The sequence below is a fragment of the Gopherus evgoodei genome, chromosome 8, assembly GCF_007399415.2.
Source record: "Gopherus evgoodei ecotype Sinaloan lineage chromosome 8, rGopEvg1_v1.p, whole genome shotgun sequence".
NCBI lineage: Eukaryota > Metazoa > Chordata > Testudines > Testudinidae > Gopherus > Gopherus evgoodei.
In genome coordinates, this window is record NC_044329.1 from 110602056 (window position 1) to 110621072 (window position 19017).

At 42.8% G+C, this 19017-nt stretch overlaps 1 protein-coding gene and 1 long non-coding RNA gene across 4 annotated transcripts in view; one reads left to right on the top strand and one right to left on the bottom strand.

Annotated features, from left to right (window-relative positions):
• KIF2C (kinesin family member 2C) overlaps positions 1-19017 on the top strand; it is a 56484-nt gene that overhangs the window by 7477 nt on the left and 29990 nt on the right. For 2 of the 3 annotated variants that reach the window (XM_030573457.1, XM_030573459.1), the window contains exons 3-12: positions 326-433; positions 750-798; positions 3334-3381; positions 4471-4593; positions 8121-8234; positions 9762-9862; positions 12103-12198; positions 14060-14114; positions 14209-14371; positions 14722-14812. In XM_030573457.1, the coding sequence (XP_030429317.1) occupies positions 326-433; positions 750-798; positions 3334-3381; positions 4471-4593; positions 8121-8234; positions 9762-9862; positions 12103-12198; positions 14060-14114; positions 14209-14371; positions 14722-14812 (948 nt within the window). The remainder of the gene's footprint in view (positions 1-325; positions 434-749; positions 799-3333; positions 3382-4470; positions 4594-8120; positions 8235-9761; positions 9863-12102; positions 12199-14059; positions 14115-14208; positions 14372-14721; positions 14813-19017) is intronic. The other variant, XM_030573458.1, reaches the window with a different exon arrangement.
• On the bottom strand, positions 10460-17770 carry LOC115656582. The gene is made up of 3 exons (XR_004001695.1): positions 17654-17770; positions 15631-15633; positions 10460-10474 (listed from the first exon to the last, which is right to left on the bottom strand). It is a non-coding gene; the product is annotated as an uncharacterized LOC115656582 (long non-coding RNA).

Below are 19017 nucleotides of genomic sequence, written 5' to 3' on the forward strand. Positions count from 1 at the left end.
TAAGATTAGCCACAAGAGATTAAAACAGTGGCAAATGTGCTTCTGGTGCTTCTGAAAACATTAGCAATGGCTCCTGTGGAACTGAGTGGTGGTTGGCAGACACTGGTAGATGGTCTAACTAGCAGATTTCTATTATAGTCAGATTAGACTGCTCAAGTGGAATTTAAAATACTAAATTACTAATCAAGGCAACCCCAATTTTCCACATCAAACAAATTAATGGCTTATAGTTGGTTGTCTTTATTTAAGGTTTATGTCAAGCTATTGTCTTCCATTGAAGTTAGAACAGAAATTGTCTATCTAAATCTTGTCTTTGCCTTTGTAGATTGAGATTGAAGATGTGATAACAATAAATCCAGAGATTTTAGAAGAAATTCCGTCTGCTTCTGATGCGAAAGAGAACCTGCCTCTGCAGGAGAATGTAACTGTACAGGTATGTAATCTTTAAACTCTTAAGACTCTCTTGTAATGGTACTAAAATTCAAACAGCAGCATGTCGGATCATAAATAACATTGCAAAATAATTAATTTTTTTAAAACTGCTCTGATTCTTTCATTTATCTTTATTTTAAACTTTGAGGTCTCTGGGTACGCATGTTTTGTTCCATTTGGATTTTTGGGGGCTTCCTGTGCTGTTTTTATAAAAACAGGCACATTCTTGTATTTATTACCATATCTTAATTATATAATGCAAAGAGCATGGTAGATGCTTCAGATACTTACTGCAATGACTTTTTAACTTTTTGCAGAAACAAAAACGTAGAACAACCCTTTCAAAAATTCCTGCTCCACGAGAAGGTAAAAATAACTCTTAATTCTTGTCTGTAGTCATAAGATAAAAATGAATTATGCTGGAGATTTACTCTAATTTACGCAACATATTGCTACAAAATGTACTAATTAAGCAACTGTACTTTATGCTGGTTCCTTATTGAAATTTGAGTCTTAAATCATAGTTATAAGGCATTCTGAGGTTTTTCTATGTCTTGGAGGGTTCCTTCCTTGGGTACCCTAATACAGGCCTACTGCCAGCAGGCTGCTTTTGTGTGTTTGAGCTGGCAAGTTGGTTATAACAGTGTTTTGTTTTGTTTTCTCTTCTAAATTGTATAGTCCTACAGGCTTCAGGGGAATTCTTACTACAACTAATGCTAGTAAATTCCACTTTGCAAATTTCATAATCCAATGGAAAGTGAGTGCATAGAGAGGCTCCAGAATAGGGTCAATGGTTCTTGTATCAACAGAATAAAAGGTTTTGAACAAAGCTAGTTGAGGATTGGTGTGTTGCAAGGGAAGGTGGGGTCCATAAGAGATTATTCTCCCTGGGCTGGCAGGTATGGGGCTAGCTGGGAAATAGTTCCCTCCCCATATCTAACTGCCACTTTCAGACTGTAGTTGACTAATTTATTCCTTGGGACTTTTTGTTAGTTTGATGAAAAAAGATTATTAAAGCGTGTGCAGTTTGCCATGTCAATGCTAATGGTCGCAAATGTGACTAGCTCTCCATAGAATTTATTAGCATCATGTGCTATTTTCTCCTTGCCCCCTGCCACATTGGCTCTGCCTTCCTTCCCTCCAGAAGTGCAGCAAGCTTCCTGCTTGCTACCATTTGTCCTGTCCATTACAGTAGTGCTAAGTTCTGGAACCGGAGGCTTCCACCCCAGCTGCAACTGGCTTTCTGAACTCTCTTCCTCTCTTGGTTCTCTGTGTGATGCTGGAGATGGAAGGCAATACAAACCTTTTTGCAGGGAGTGGCAGAGCTGATGGCAACAGCCCAGGCATCCCGAACTGACAAATGCACATCCCTGTCACTAATCCAGGGAACTTTCCATAAAACTGGTAGACTGGAAATTGTACTAGGAGTTAAGTAGTGATTGTCTCTGGGCTGGTCACTCCCTGGTAGTGAATGGCTAGCTGACCAATCAAGTGTTCTTAACCAGCCAGTCACTGCCAGATGAGCAAAGCACTCCCTTGAGGTCACTGTTGTAATTCTGAAGCATACAATGTAACTGAATCTGCAGTGCATGTTGCCTGGCTATTGTCCCAGGGTTTTAGTGCAATAGTTCTAACCAGGTACTTAGAGGTCTTCCAGGGGGTACATCAACTCATCTAGACATTTGCCTAGTTTTACAACAGACTGCATTAAAAAGCACTAGGGAAGTCAGTATAAATTTAAAATTTCATACAGACAATGACTGTTTATATTGCTCTACATCAGGGATGGGCAGTCTACGACATGCATGCCAAAGGCGGCATGCGGGCTGATTTTTAGTGGCATGCTGCTGCCAGCTGGGATCCTGGCTGCCGGCCCCGCTCAGCTCACTGCTGGCCTGGATTACGGAACCCCAGACCAGCAGCGGGATGAGCCGCTCAGCTTGCTGCGAGTCTGGGGTCCCAGTCATCGGCACCTTGCCAGCTGGGGTCCTGGCTGCCAGCCCTGCTCAGCCCGCTGCCGGGCTGGTTGGATGGAACCTGGGATAGCATCAGGCTGAGCAGCTCAACCTGCTGCCAGTCTGGGGTTCTGGCTGCCGGTTTGGCTCGCGAAACCTTAAATTAATGAAGATTTGGCACCACTTTCCAAAAGTTGCTGACCCCTGCTTTATATACTAGACACTGAAATGTAAATATATTTATATTTAATTTGATTTATTTTATAAATATCTGATAAAAATGAGAACAAGCAATTTTTTGCTCAAATTGTAAGTAAGTAGTTTAAGTGAGGTGAAACTTGGGGGGGGGGGGGGGAAATGCATGACAAATCAGGCTCCTGGAAGAGGGTACAGTAGTCTGGAAAGATTGAGAACCACTGTCTTTGTGCATAAAGAGAGACCAGCTCCGAATCCAGCAGGAAAGCAAAGTAATCTGTGTTCCCTTTTACTAAACATCTATGCTACAGCAGCAGGGAACAATATCCTCGTATTCTGAGTTCTGCATTACATTGGTTAGAAAGTTCAACATTTTCAGGTCCTGCAAACCTCTTAGGCTGAGCACATGAAAGGAAGTGGAAAGTCTCCATCAGTATGTAATGTGTACTATTGTATCTGCACCTGAGGGAAGCAAAAATAAATGGCAACTTTTTCAAAGTTAATTGTAAAACCGGCTCTGCCTAAATTAATCTTGCTAGTCTTCTGAAGTATGGTATTCTGTCCTGTTAGGGAGCAGTGGTGTCAACATACTGCATGCCACTTCTTTCCGTAATGAAGTGATCAGAGTGCTGGAGGCACTGAGGGTGTTTCTGTTGAGCTCAGGTTTGGAAATTGTTACACTTCACAGAGGACATAGCATTTAATTCCATCTCCAAGCATAATGAAAGGACAATTCTTTTTTTCCCTAAAGTGGCAACGGTGACACCTAATGTGTCTGCGCCTGAGCAGCAGCAACCAGGTAAAGAATTCTGGTGTGATCTGCCCTGAGCTCCATGGGCACAATTACAACTCCTGTGCACAGGGTTTATCCACAATTCTAAAACATTTGGTGTGCAATGGAAATCTTGTCTTCACATGACAGTGCTCATTGCTGTATTCCGGATAAATTCCTACCATTGCTAGAGGTGGTGATAGATCTAATTTTTATATTGCACTCCAAATTTTTCGTGCGAGACTTGCTTTCTTCACACAAAAAGGCCTATTTTAAACTATTTGAATGGGTGATACTTGGCATAAAAGCTCTAAAAGAATTTCCAAGGCTGTAAGAAGCTGGCCACTATCTTCAAGTAATAGATACCTAAATGTGTGACTGCTAAGAGATTAATTCCCTTGCAGCTTGCATGGTAAACCTTGAGAGTGCAGCTTTTATTAGACACATGCTGTAATCATAGCTTTTAAGTGAATTTAGCATTGGTGGAAGTTTCCAAACTGGCTCTAACTGTTCTTAGGTGCCGTGGTGATGGGCATGATACCTCCTCAACCCTCACCTGGAGAGACAGTGATGACAAAGAAGCTGTCTCCACGCTTATGCTGTCTTTGGAAGTCTCCACAGAGACTTTAATCAAGGTGCCAGTTTTGTGATGTGTGGACTGAGACTGACCTTCCTGTCAAATAGTCACTGGATTTACAATACCTTCGTCAAGATGAGTTGATCCAGTAACCAGGAGCATGAATATGAGCCTTCTGGTCCCTTTCAAGAATGGTAGTTCAGGAACCTCAGCATAAATTAATGAATCCTAATTTTCTTTTTAATTAAAGTGGAGTAGGAAAAGGAATCCATTTCACTCCAGATTTGCAGTTGCACTATTTATCTTGCACTAGGGGCATTTTTCAAGGACATTCTTCACCAAACTGATACCTTTCTAGCACCCTGCCTCACTCTAAACGTCTCTGAAGGTTCTGAGCGCCTGCTGTGAATGGTATCTTTTAAAACAGGCTGCTCTCCTTACTGTTCTGTACTTTCATGAGCACACTGACCTTTTTTTTGAAGAATCTCATCTGCTGTTGTCAGTGCTCAATACTGACCTTGAATTCTTTGTTTCCTAAGTATTACGTAGCCGTTCTACCAAGATGTCTGTCATCACAGAATCCCAGGGCAGCCTCCAAGATAATGAGATGGAGGTGGATCCCTCCACATCTACACAAACAAGAAACCATTCAACAGTGCCTGGTGAGTGGCGACAAGCCCAGTAAAACGTGATTAAACTGAACGTCTTATGTGTTTCAAAATGCTTATCTCATGGGTGTGCAAACTATAGAAGCAGAAAGAGCTGACCAAAATCTCTTCCCCTTTTAAACAGAGAAGGGAAGAGAGCACAATAGGTCGGTGATTGTGCATTTTACATAAAGCTTCTAATTAAGAGGGATCTCAAATCACTTTAGAAATTCTGCTGATGTTGAAAAAATCACTTAATCCGCCACATGTATGTCTTGGGTGAATCTCATATCTGTTTAACAGCGCACAATAGCATACGTAAGGCTAGGATGGTAAGTGAAATATCTGCTCTCTTGGAAGTGCAAAGTGTATTTTTACCCACACGGCAATATGGTTTGAATGACAGGGTTAATGGCCCTACTCTTGCTAAAAGAGCTGTTAATAGTGCATTTTATATCATCTCAAAGGCTTAGCAAGGATAACTTATGATAGGGATCATATTTGGGGACAAAAAAAGCTGGATTGCCTCTGAGCTGTACTAGGTTGACAGATTCCATTAATTGGGGATATGGATGTATTTGAATGTAACTAAAGTACTTCAAATTCTGCATCAGTATTGGTTACAGGTACAGTCACATTTATTTACACCTATTGGGTAAGGAAAGAATTTGAGTCCTGCATTGTTCTTTTGGAAATGCAGACTTAATGCTTTATTGGTAGCTACTACTGTTAATTTTCCTACACCATACAGCAAAAGTGTGTGTGATGCATGTTCCATATTGGCTTTCATGATGGGCCCTGAACTTTAGAGAGGTTTATTAAAACTCAGTCTGTTCCATGCAGACTTTGGACTGTGGCGTTGAAAAAGTAGTCTAAGTGTAAAAATTGATTTTTTTTTTTTTAAATTTGTTAAAAAATTTTATTTTTGTAAATTGCCTGTTACACATGTGTGACAAATATGGGACCTAGTAATTGGAGTCCTATATGTGCCTCAGTTCCCCTCTGTGTGCTTTGCATTGCTATGCACAGACACTGAAAGGTTAAATCTGCACTTGAGGCAGAGCAGGTAACATGAGGTGCATTGTATCACACAAGTCTGGAGTGAAATGAATGAGTGGTTAAAGGTCTGACTGAAACAACTCAATCAGTGGAGGATCCAGAAGGGCAGTGAGAACCCCAACAACTGAACAATTGACAACTGTCCACAGGAAACTCTGGCAGGCAGAACATGTGAACTCAGCATGAGTCTACAGGAACAAGGCAGTGTCCTGTGATGACAGGAGGCTAGAGTAAGGGTTGGCCTTTGAAGAGACCCAGGAGCTCACCTGGGATAGAATCCCAGAATATCAGGGTTGGAAGGGACCTTAGGAGATATCTAGCCCAACCCCCTGCTCAAAGCAGGACCGATCCCCAATTTTTGCCCCAGATCCCTAAATGGCTCCCTCAAGGATTGAACTCACAACCTGGGTTTAATAGGCTAATGTTCTACATCTAAAACTTACGCTGATATAACTATGTTGCTCAGGGCTGTGAAATTTTGCACCCTGTGCTCTGTATTAGGTCAACCTACCGACCACTGTAGACACAGCTTGGTCAACGAAAAAAATTTTTGGTCAACCTAGTTACTGCTTCTTGGGGTGGGGAGGCGTAGTGGATTTACTGCAGCACAGGAAAAAACCCTGCAATCACAGCAGTAAGTGTCTGCACTACAGCAGTGTAGCTGCAGCTGTGCTGCTGTAGCGCTTGTACTGTAGGCATAACCAGAGAGAGGAAACCAGTATGGGAGCTCTGGCTTGGCCAGTATGGACTGTCTTAACCTTTGCTTCTGTATGGTAACCAAAGGACTTCCCAATGCTGTGTTCCAGTTGACTAATAAACCCTACTCTGCTTTGGTGTCACTGCAAATACATGCCGAGGTTCATTGATCCCTGAAGAGAGCAAAAAGTCTCCGAACAGGAGTCTTCCCCAGTTAGACTCCCTGGGCAGAGTTCATGTTGTGAAACAAGAGTGCTGGAGCCCAGAGGCTCAGTTGTGGAAGCATTGGACCCCTTGCTGGTCTGGTACATTGAAGGGGTTCCTCCAAGGGACTGCGTAAAAAAGCTGGGGCATAGCACAGATCCTGTGGCTCTGAAACAGCATGTATAATTAACTTTAAGGCTAGACTTGCATCGTTATGCAGCTGCAAAGCATTTTCTTAAGCACAGTTCTCAACTAGTTTGCTTTAAAGTTACACTGCTTATAGTAGGCAAATGCCCTACTCTTCAGACTTGTATCAATGAGATCTATAAATTGAAAAAACTTAGCCAAGGCTGAAGATACTGCATAGATCTTGAAACTTGATTTCATTTAAATCTCAGACCTCTAGTATGAGTCAAGCTTGAGGGGAGAAAATTAATAAAACTGCTAAAGTTATTCACATTTTAAATCAAGACAACTCATCCTAAACTGTGGTGTGCGTAACTGAGGGAGTCTTGAGCCTACAGCTCTTGCCAGTTTCCTCTTAATAGACACTTTTCCCCCTAGCCAGCACTTTTTTGTATCTTCCCAAAATCTTCTTTTTAAGAGAGAATTTAAAGGTCCTACTCTATTCTCATTGAAATAAATGGCAAAGTGTCCTCATCTACTTCAGTGGGAGCAAGATCAGGTCCTAGGGCTACTCAAGCATCCATAAGTTACTTTAAGACTTGAGAGAGACATGGTGGGTGAGGCAATGTCTCTTTTGCCGACAGAAGTTGGTCCATTAAAAGATATTACCTCACCCATTTTGTGTCTCATATTTAATCCTTTACATGAGTTTATGCTGCTTAAATCTCTTAAAGACCTCTTTCTGGTAGAGGAGAGGTTGGTATGGGGTGAGAAGCACTTGTGCCTCACTTAAAAAAAAAAACAAACAAAAACCCCAAAACAAACCCTTGCACACTTTATGCGTTTAAATAACCTTATGTGGAAATATGTACTTGGCCTGCAATTCTGACACTGGGCAAACCTTGACTTTAAGAAAATAGTGCAAAAAATCTATCTGAATACAATGTTAGGGCTGTACAGGTAAGTAATCAAGATAGGAAATGCAGAAGATAAGGTACAGTGCATAGATATCTTCACTGCAGTAATCTTCAGTTCCCTAGTCAAGTATTTCAGTAACTTTATCTTGAATCAAATACATGCAAAGATGTGATCATATAATTGGCGTTAGTGCACACAAATGAGAATTAAGTTCTGCAATATCCTAATAGTGTTATATGTTGGCTTATTAAAGGAAACACTTACAAATTGTGAACTATTATTGGATTGGCAGTTTTTTATACTAAATTTACTGTGAAGTGGCCAGTGGGTGCCTGCATCCCATGCAAGTGCTGTACCTCATGGGTTAGCCTTGTCTCCCTCACTTACCATAGAACTGAAGAGCAGGGCAACTCATGGCTTGATTTCTCTCCCTCCCCATCCTCTATTGTTGTCTTGGGGCCCTACAGATCAGAAGGCTGTTCTCTCTCACTTCTGAGGTCTAACAGATACTCTTCCATTGACCTGCTTCCTTTCAACAGCTGGCCGAGCCCGAACTTCCAGGCCACATTGTGCTACAGAACCCTTACTGACAAATGTACATGAAGTTCTAGAAGAACATCCATCTATCAGAAGCAGCTCTTCAGCAAATCCAGGTAAATAAGGACTCTTGTCTGAGGACTGGCTGGCTCATTAACCAGCATTGCATCTCTAAGCAATGTCGGTTAAGATTGTTTTCCTATATGTTCATAGGTTTGATATGATTTCCTGGAATGTGGCTTAGCAGGCAAAGCAAACATCCTGATGACTTTAAATTTAAATACAGTACAGTTTTGGTATACAAATAAATCTGCTTGGAAGGACTGGCTCAACCACAGAGTAGCAATACAATGGCTTTCCAACTAGTTTCAGTAGCTGGTAGCTATGCTCTGTGAAGACACCACTGGTCACTGTAATTTTTATTGTGGGGGAATCACCAATACCAGTAAGGTGACTTCCTACCTTTTAGCTGTCGGTGCCTTAATGCTGTGCTGCTATGGCTTGGAGCCCTGACACTAGTAGCCAGCCCACAAGCATAAAGTTCTCCCCTGGCTTCCACCAGCCTAGTTACTCATTGTTGGGTGACCCCAACAGCCCTTCCAGTCTCAAGTCTACTGTCAGTTCTGTAAATGCCGGGCACTCTGACTTCCCCTCTGCTTGTCACCGCCCCCCTAGAGGTGTGAACAGCCCCCAGTCATCAGTTCACTTTGGCATGCACACTTCACACAGATTGCACAGCAGAGACATGCTTGAGGTAAAAATAAAGTTCATTTTAATAGAAAAATCACAGATGAACTAATAAGGAAAGGCAAACACAAGTTACGCAAAATAAACATAGACACAACTTCAGGCTTTACACATCTATATTGGATAAATTCCCTTTGTTCTGATGCAATGGGTAACTGTATTAGCAGTTTTCCATCATACTCCCTGTTGCAGAGGGGATCCAGTGTTTCATGGACTGCCCCTCAGTTTCTGAAGCCTTTGTCCTCAAATCCCTTCCCTTTTTAAAAGGGTTTACAGCCTTTTTTCTTTCTCCCAGATTGTGGTTATTCAGAGTATGGGGAATTCCCTCTCTGCTTGATAGCTGGGGCACCTCAGTGTCTTCCCATTAACTGTAATGGTTCTGTGTGTCTCTTCCTGGGCTTTATTATGGATCATCACTTTTGTTTGGTTTTGTGTAAACACCTGGCTTGATAGGAGCCCTTGCCTGCTGTGAAGTGTATTTGACATTGTGGTACAGTGTATGAGCACAATACTCTGTGTATATAGATTCATAACCACAATCTGTATAAACATCGCCTAATGACCGTCAAGTTCAGAACACTACAAGCTTTCATGAGACCTTACTTGATATATTTATTAACAACCTTGTATACAAAACCAGATGATTCAGTTGCTAACTCCTTGGGATTCAGACTGTTGTGGTGTCTGTACCTGGATTGTCACAACCCCTGGACACAGCTAATTAAGAACGCTCCTCTCCGGAACCAGACTCTAGGTCATGGTATCCCAGTTTGTACAGAAGAGGGTTTTGTATGTCTGTGGGCAGGGAGAGGGTGTAGATAAATTATTCTGCTTAAAAGAGACGTGTTTGTGGTAACAACTTCACATAAAAGTGATGTAAATGTCTGTCTTTCCAGTTCGGAGGAAATCTAATATTGTGAAAGAGATGGAGAAAATGAAAAGCAAGAGGGAAGAGAAGAAAGCCCAGATAAGTGAGATCAGAACAAAACGGGCACAGGTGCAGTATTTGATCAAGGAATAATTCTTGGTTCTGCAGAATAAACTTGGATAAGAAAGAACACTATAGGATAGTGTGTTATAGTGGTCAAACTAAAACACATTCTGGACTCGTGTGCCCAGTGTTTGGTTTCAGTTTACACTCCGTGTGGATTTTGTTTTAAAGTGTCATGCATGAGGATGTAAACAGAACCTGTCTGACCTCTCTAGGCTGAATTTGTTTAGGGGTCTCCTGGGTAGCTGTTCCTGCAGTTGAAGGCTTTTAAACCCCAGACTTGCTCTTTCAGTTGCAGGTGGCATTTCTGAATCACAGAACTGGAGGCGGACCTTGGTAGGTCGTCTAGTCCAGCTCCCTGCACTGAGACAGAACCAAGTATTATCCAGACTGGCATTTTTCAAACTGGGGCCTGTGGAGCCCTGGGGGTCCCTGAGGGTACTTCAAAGGTTCTGCTGGCTCCACTGATCAACTCCTTCCCCTCTCTCCCAGCACCTCCTACACACCGGGGAACAACTGTTCCCTGGTGTGCAGGCGATGCTGGGAGGGAGGGGGAGGAGCAGATACGGGATGTGCTTGGGGGAGGGAGCAGAATCATGTCCAGGGCTGCTGGCCCTGCTGATCAGCTAGGGTTCAACCCTTCTGGTTTCGCCAGGAGTCTCCTGGAATCAGGCTCTATCTCCCGGATACTGAAGGCAAACAGGGAGGTTTTAGGTACTAAAAATGTGGCAGGGTTAAGGCATGCTCCCTGCTTGTCCTGGCTCCACATTGCTCCCAGAGGAATTTACCATGCTTAAAACTTAATGCTCTTCTTACAGTTCTGCATTATCAAGTCTTGAAACTCATCGGTATGGCAGTCAGTGTAAACTTCCCAGCGTGACTGAGGTGCTGCAGTGCAGACACAGCACACAGATTTGGTACTGTGGAGAGTAAAATTGGGGTACAAATGGAGAAATTCATGTCATGGTATAATTCCCCACTCTGAACCTTAGCGTCCAAAAGATGGGGTACCAGCATGAATTCCTCTAAGCTCAATTACCAGCTTAGAACCTGTAGCGCTGCCACCAACCAGGAATTCCAGTGCCTGGTACACTCTGGTCCCCCCAAAACCTTGCCCGGGGACCCCCAAGATCCAGTCCCTCTGGATCTTAACACAAGGAAAGTAAAACCTTTCCCTCACCTTTGCCTCTCCCAGGCTTCCCCTCCCTGGGTTACCCTGGAAGATCCCTGTGATTCAAACTCCTTGAATCTTAAAACAGAGAGGAAAATCCACCTTCCCCCCCTCCTTCTCTCTTCCCCCTCCCAGACTGTCCCTGAGAGAGTAAGTAATCCTAACACAGAGAGAAAATTAACCTTTCTCTCCCCCTTCCCTCCTTTCTCCCCACTAATTTCCTGGTGAATCCAGACCCAGTCCCCTGGGGTCTCACCAGAAGAAAAAACCAATCAGGTTCTTAAACAAGAAAAGCTTTTAATTAAAGAAAAGTTTTACTGTTTTTCTTTCTTTGTAAATTTAAGATGGAATATGTTACAGGGTCTTTCAGCTATAGACACTGGGAATACCCTCCCAACCTAACTATACAAGTACAAATTAAAATCCTTTCAGCAAAATACAAATTTGAACTCCTTCCAGCCAAATACACATTTGCAAATAAAGAAAACCACCATAAGCCTAACTCGCCTTGTCACCTAGTACTTACTGTTCTGGACATATAAGAGACTGTATCAGAGAGATTGGAGAGAAACCTGGTTGCACGTCTGGTCACTCTCAGAACCCAGAGAGAACAACCACCAAACACTAACAGCACACACACAAACTTTCCTCCCTCAAGATTTGAAAGTCCCCTGATTGGTCCTCTGGTCAGGTGACAGCCAGGCTCACTGAACTTGTTAACCCTTTACAGTCAAAAGAGACATGAAGTACTCCTGTTCTATTAACCCTTAACTATCTGTTTAACAATGTGTTTTGTTTTGTTTTTGGTGGGAGAAGGCAATGGCTGGGTAGAGAGGAGGTGTGCTTATCAGCAGTTAAAATGAGTACTGAAAACTCCTTCAGCTCTGTCCCTCCTGCCATATAGGAAGATTTCCCCTTCCAAGCAAAATGAGGTTGGAGTCCTAATCATTCCATCAGGTTATTACTAGATCCAGAGTCTTTCACGTGTCTTTGCCGCATGAGGACAGAGTAACAATATACTGAGCTCTTTAGCTGCATCAGATAAAGTACACTAATGCCTGTCTTTGCCCTGCAGGAATTTGATAGCAGCTGTCCAAACTGGGAGTTTGCACGGATGATCAAGGAATTCAGAGCTACTTTAGACTGCCAGCCAATATCTATGAATGACCCAGTAAGTAAATATTGGAATCCTTGACTGCAACATACCAATATTGCCTGTGATTTCTCCCCCTCGCCCCCTCATTGAACACTAGTGCTTAGGTAGTCACTATTGAAGACATAACCAGAAATACCTTAGGTATGGATAAGCAGGAACAGCGCTACATCATGGCTTAGTATTGAGTTCACACTGCAACATGGAAAATGCAAGTTAAATATTAGGAGTAACTTCAAAGTAGATCAGCAGAGCAAGCTGTGAATGTAGTGGAGGAAACTGCCACCACTAGAGTTAAGACTACATTAAATGCTAGAATAATTGAAGTATCATTCTACCCTCAGAAAAATATTACTCTGATCTGCTGGTGACAAAACTTGAGTCAGGAGAAGTAAAATGTAGCTTGCTAGCTGTCAGCCCGTGTTCCAAACTCTTGATATGTTGGTCAAGTGCCTCTAACATGAGGAGGCTGAAAACAAAGTGGTGATGTAAATGCCACCAAACTACAGAACAGGGATTTGGTCAGTCCACAAATTCTTTAATACCTCTTCTGGCTCAGCTCAGCCACTGACATATGCAGAATGTGGTTTTTCCCAAACAAAATGATCCTATAGCTGGACTTCAGCAATTCCTAAACTTGCTGCAGTGTTAATGAAGAGCTCAGATCTAGTGAGGTCACTATGTAGTAAACTTTGCAATATGCAAATCTGGTGATTACAGACTAATGCAGCCAAATTCAACCTTAGCGTCCCACTGAAATCAAGGGAGCTACCGGAGGGCTGAATTTGGCACATTGATTACAAACATTGCAAAATATCATGTCTGTTTGAATTTTTAATCTGTTTTGGACCAGGCTGTATTAGCCCAGTACACTATGTATAAATCTTACGATATTTGGAGCAGAGTGAGCTTTCTGCAATAATAGGATATGGTCTTAGATAACCTGCCACCAATTGCTCTGCTCTGATCAGTAGTATTAGAATAAACTCTGGTGATATTCACAGAATAGTGATGGGAGGAAAGGTTGGTGACATTTGGCCATTTCTACGCTATTGACTTAAGCTGACCTACATTAGGTCGACTTATAGCCATAGCAGGAATTACTGTGGTGGTTCATGTTCACATGATCTTCCTTCTGTCTGTGGTGTGTGTTGTCACCTTGAGCACTGCCACTGACTTAAGGGGACAATGTAGGGGGCTGAGAGCCAGCTCCCTGCCAGGTTGCCCCTTTCCTCTTCCCCCTGACTCCACGTCAGGAATGGGGGCAGTTGTACCAGGCCTCTCAGCTCCCTGCCAGGGGCATGGCAGCTAACTTGACACTAGGTGCAGAGCTTCTTGCTAGACACAGCTGTGCTCCTGGTGGGGAGCAGGGGCCAAAACCCGAGAGGGCAGCCAGGCTCCAATGGGGAGATCTGCACGGGTGTCCAGTTGGTGGCCCCATTCCCAGCAGGGAGCCGGGAAGCCTGCTTTGGCAGTAGGGCTCCCTGTGGGGAGCCCAGGCGGCAGCCGAGCTTGGAACAGAACCAGGCAGCAGCCTGGCTGCAGAGTATAGAGCCATGAAATTGACAGGAATGACAGCCAATAGATGCAAGTAACCTAGTTTTTACAGGGACACTGTCACCCGAACTACACTCACATAAGCTCTGCACCTTTGTGTCGGTGTAGCAGGGCTCTTACATTGGCAGGAGAAATGTCAATGTACACAATACAGCCTAATTAGGTCAATGAAAGCGGCCTTATGTCAACCTAACACTGTAGTGTCGACCAGCCCCTTGTATCCTTTCCGCCTCCACTGCAACACTGATTCAGTACAGGTGTGGCTGGGGGGAATAGTGATACTCTGTATTCAGTCTTTCTGTAACCTTTCCTTCTCTTAAAGATAGAAGAACGCAGGATCTGTGTTTGTGTAAGGAAGCGCCCTTTAAATAAACAAGGTAAGTGTGTATCTGTATTGGCAAAATTTAGTCCGGACTCTGACACCAGTTTGACATTACTCATTCATGTTACAAATATCTTTTCCATCAACAGAACTTCACAAGAAGGAATGTGATGTGATTACAGTTCCCAGCAAGTGTGTCCTGCTGGTGCATGAGCCGAAGTTGAAAGTGGACCTAACAAAATATCTCGAGACCCAGGCATTTAGATTTGATTTTTCATTTGATGAAACTGCTTCCAATGAAGTTGTTTATAGGTAATGCATCTTACATACTAGGTATGAGCAGCACAGGATTAGCATGGTCAGAATGAAAACGTAAAGGGTTACTGCCTCAGATTGTCTTAGGTTAAAGGAATTGATATTTTACAATACAGCTAACCATATTGGTTTTGATAGACCAGTGAACTGTGAAACATCTAACAGAAGCCATTAGCTTAGTTTCTGTCTGATCTTAATGTTTACTACTGGATCCGCATCCATTTGTTGGGATTCCTGGGAATTTGAAGATTCTAGAAGTATAGTGATTGCTGAAGCCAAGTATGGGCTAATCAGGAGTCTACCTCCTTTCTTTGAGCCTTATTCTTTTTATACTTTTGAATTCCTAGGTTCACCGCTAGGCCTCTTGTACAGACCATCTTTGAGGGCGGAAAGGCTACGTGTTTTGCGTACGGCCAAACTGGCAGCGGCAAAACACATGTAAGTGACTGACTGGCTGTCTTCTAAAGGTCTCAGATATCTCAGTTTAGATAAACTGATTAAAGCACTTTTGGATATTTAAGGTAAATAGCCTTTCATCCAGCATTTGGATCTTGGTTTTTGATCGTCCTTTTGAAATGATAATGGAGAGAGGTCACTTACCTTACCAAGAGGTGAGTTAGTAACCATTAAAACGTCAGCAAGCGAATAGCTGCTTCCTTTCATATTGCAGAGAAAGTAATGAGGCTGACTCTGGCAATGTTATTTAGTGGCTGAAGACCAGGACCAGGCACTGCTGACTTGTAATCCTGGCTCTGTCACTAACCTCAGGCAAGTCTCTGTCTGTCTCCATTCCCCATCCTGTGAAATGGGGTACTAGCCTACTCAAAAGGTGTAAGAATTGTTGGTTTGTATCATATTTTGAAGATGTACACTTTAAAGGCTCTCTCAGCTCTTCCAGAAATACTTGAAAATAAGCCTTTTCTCATACATGGATACCCCCTGATCTGGATATTACTTGTGGAGTGGGCAGATCTTCATTGCTGTGAGTTAGGTATCTTAAGCTTTTCTCTTTCACTTCAGACTTTCTGCAGATGTTCTGTGGCATCACACTGTGGTCCTGGTTCACTGCCTCCATCACACCAGCTTTTAGGTTGGGGATCCCTTGCTAGTGTGGACACTTTTTTTGCCTACAGGATACTCAACACTAGACTTTCAGTAACTGGAACCTGTTTCCTTCCCCTGTAGCTTTCCAGTTATTAGAAGTTAAATCTGAATTTCTTTCCCCTCAGGTCACCTGTCAGAGTAGCCTAATACACTGGCTTGTATGGGTTTTTTTTGGTAATGACTTTCCCCAGGTCATGTAGCAGAGTCATCTAACTCAAACCTCTAATTGATTAGTATTAGTTGATTAGACACATGACTAATCCTGGTATAAAAGATTGATGCTAAGGAAGATAAAGGTCCAAAAAATAGCCTAGGAATTGTCTTGTGGCTTGTTACTTCCCATTGGTGTTACCCAGACATACAAAGAAAACAACTGCTTTTGCAACTTTTTTTATTTCTCATAATGGGGGTGATCCCTGGTTGTGGCCACTCCCTAAATACCTTATTTATTGATTTTCAGTGGGCTCATAAATGTTTACACCTATAAAATGAGGTTTATTTAGCTTCATCTAAAAACTTCCTGGTCATCAGTTTGGTGCTGCTACGGTCCAGTGGCAGAATCTGATTTCACGGGCAAAGAGCTTAGGTCACTTCAATTAGCGTGGAATGGGCAGGTCTGTCTCAGCAGTGATGTTCAGCTAAGTATATTCTACTAGGAGATCTAGATACAAACTATAGGTAAAAAAACTACATTTTTTTTTCCATTTTTGATCACTGATCCAGGATCAGAACTAGTGCTGGAAAAAAATGGCTGCTTGTGGAAGGACTTGTACTGTACATTGAACCCTGGCAGACCAAGATACTGGATCTTGTTAGGCTAATGGTTTATATTAAATAACTTCAGTTCCAGGCTTTAGAGGGTGTAGTGTTAATAACTGTTACAGCAATTAACTTCAGCAGCTACCTTAGTTTTGTTGGAACTGAAACTATCGTGGATGAATGAGCAAGATGGTAGTCACGGTGAGACTAACATAAGGTTCTGCTGGGTTTGGAAACAAAGTGAATTCTGCCTTTTCAATGCCACATGAAAAATTTTGCTATCTTGGAGTGCAATTTTGTGTTTTTGTTTTTTGTTTTGGCTATCTGAATAGAGAAAGTCAGGTTACATTGCTAAAATCCAAATTCTTCCTTGTAGATAGATAGTTGGCTGGAACTCATGTGACTTCCCCTTACATTTCATAGCACATAGAGGGTCCCTTTGTCCCAGGTCAGGGGTTCCCAAACTTCTTGCTGGTATGACCCCATTTTAATGAATTATTTCTTCCCAGGACCCCAGACGGCATGGAGGACACCATTTCGCAGAGCAAAATGGTGCCTTCAACACAGTGCGACCTCTCATGCATCATATATATATATGCACTACATACATGCTCTCCAAAATGGTGTCCTCTGCACAGTGTGACCTCACACACACTGTACATGTGAAGTGACTTTGTGCAGAGCAAATAGTGTCCTCCACACATTAGGGATTGTTATGACCCCGTGTGCCAATGGCATGATTGCACTTGGAGTAGGGTTACCATATCCTAGAATATCAGGGTTTGAAGGGACCTCAGGAGGTCATCTAGTCCAGTGGTTCCCAAACTTTAACAGCCTATGAACCCCTTTCACTAAAATGTCAGGTCTCGTGAATCCCCTTCTAAAAATGAATATTTCCAGGGATTTTCTTCTTTACCCAAGTATAAATTATAAAAGCAGTGATCTTGGAAATACAATTTTTTGACATGCTTATTACACACTATTTATTATTCGCCATTGCAGTATTTTATTACATTATGAAAACGGCAACACTCTCTTCCAAGATCTCACTTTCGTAGCTTGTATCACTTCGAATAAGCTTGGTATAAGACAAGGCTCCTATGTTTCATCAAGGAGTATTAGATGTGAAATAACATGAAAGTATTTAAGAAGCCAACTCAAAGTTCCTCCTACACAAGCATTCAGGTCTTGAGCAGTCCATGCAAACAACACATGTTACAACAAAGCCTAAACTTGCTATTTTTAATATTATGAAGAACACTAGCTGCCTGTTTTTAATTTTGAAAATAGCAAAAAAATATCCACTTCCCTTTCCATTTCTTATAAGGAGTCTTGAAGTTTAAATTTCCTCAGTGTTAGATATTCTTGCTTTGATCTGCTTAGCTCTTGGAAGTCCAAGGGCTCTGGGTTGCTGACTCTATGGGGTCCCTATGGACAACTCTGTCTGCCATTAGGGATTTTTTTCCCCCGAGAATCCCCTGTAACATTTCCCGAACCCTCAGGGGTTCCAAACCTGCAGTTTGGGAACCACTGATCTAGTCCAACCCCCTGCTCAAAGCAGGATCAATCCCCAACTAAATCATCCTAGCCAGGACTTTGCCCACGTCCAGACTACCCCGCCGTATCGGCAGGTTAAAATCGATTGCTCGGGGATCGATATATCGCGTCTAGACTAGACGTGATATATCGATCCCTGAGCGCGCTTACATCGATTCCGGAACTCCATCAACCCGAACGGAGTTCCGGAATTGACACGGAGAGCCGCGGACATCAATTCCGCGCCTTCTGGATGGGTGAGTAATTCGATCTTAGATATTCGACTTCAGCTACGTTATTCACGTAGCTGAAATTGCGTATCTAAGATCAATTTTCCTCCCCTAGTCTGGACGAGGCCTTTATAACGCCTGACCTTAAGAACCTCTAAGGATGGATATTGCACCACCTCCCTAGGTAACCCATTCCAATGCTTCACCACCCTCCTAGTGAAAAAACTTTTCCTAATATACAACCTAAATCTCCCCCCTGCAACTTGAGACCATTACTCCTTGTTCTGTCATCTGCTACCACTGAGAACAGCTGAGCTCCATCCTCTTTGGAACTCCCTTTCAGGTAGTTGAAAGCAGCTATCAAATCCCCCCCTCATTCTTCTCTTCTGCAGACTAAACAATCCCAGTTCCCTCAGTCTCTCCTCATAAGTCATGTACTTCAGCCCCCTAATCATTTTTGTTGCCCTTCGCTGGACTCTCTCCAATTTGTCCACATCCTTCTTGTAGTGTGGGGCCCAAAACTGGACGCAGTCCTCCAGATGAGGCCTCACCAATGCCAAATAGAGGGGAATGATCACGTCCCTCTATCTGTTGGCAATTCTACTTATGCAGCTCAAAATGCCGTTAGCCGGCTTGGCATCAAGGGCACATTGGCTCATATCCAGCTTCTCATCTACTGTAACCCCTAGGTCCTTTTCTGCAGAACTGCGGCCTAGCCATTTGGTCCCTAGTCTGGAGCAGTGCATGGGATTCTTCCGTCCTAAGTGCAGGACTCTGCACTTGTCCTTGTTGAATCTCATCAGATTTCTTTTGGCCTAATCCTCTAATTTGTCTAGGTCCCTCTGTATCCTGTCCCTACCCTCCAGCATATCAACCACTCCTCCCAGTTTAGTGTCATCTGCAAACTTGCGGAGGGTTCAATCCTTTCCATCCAGTGCATATGTCTGGATTTCCCCGACATTTCCTCTTTTGTCTGCAGATTTATTTTTTTTTTTCCCCTGAAATAAGAGGAGA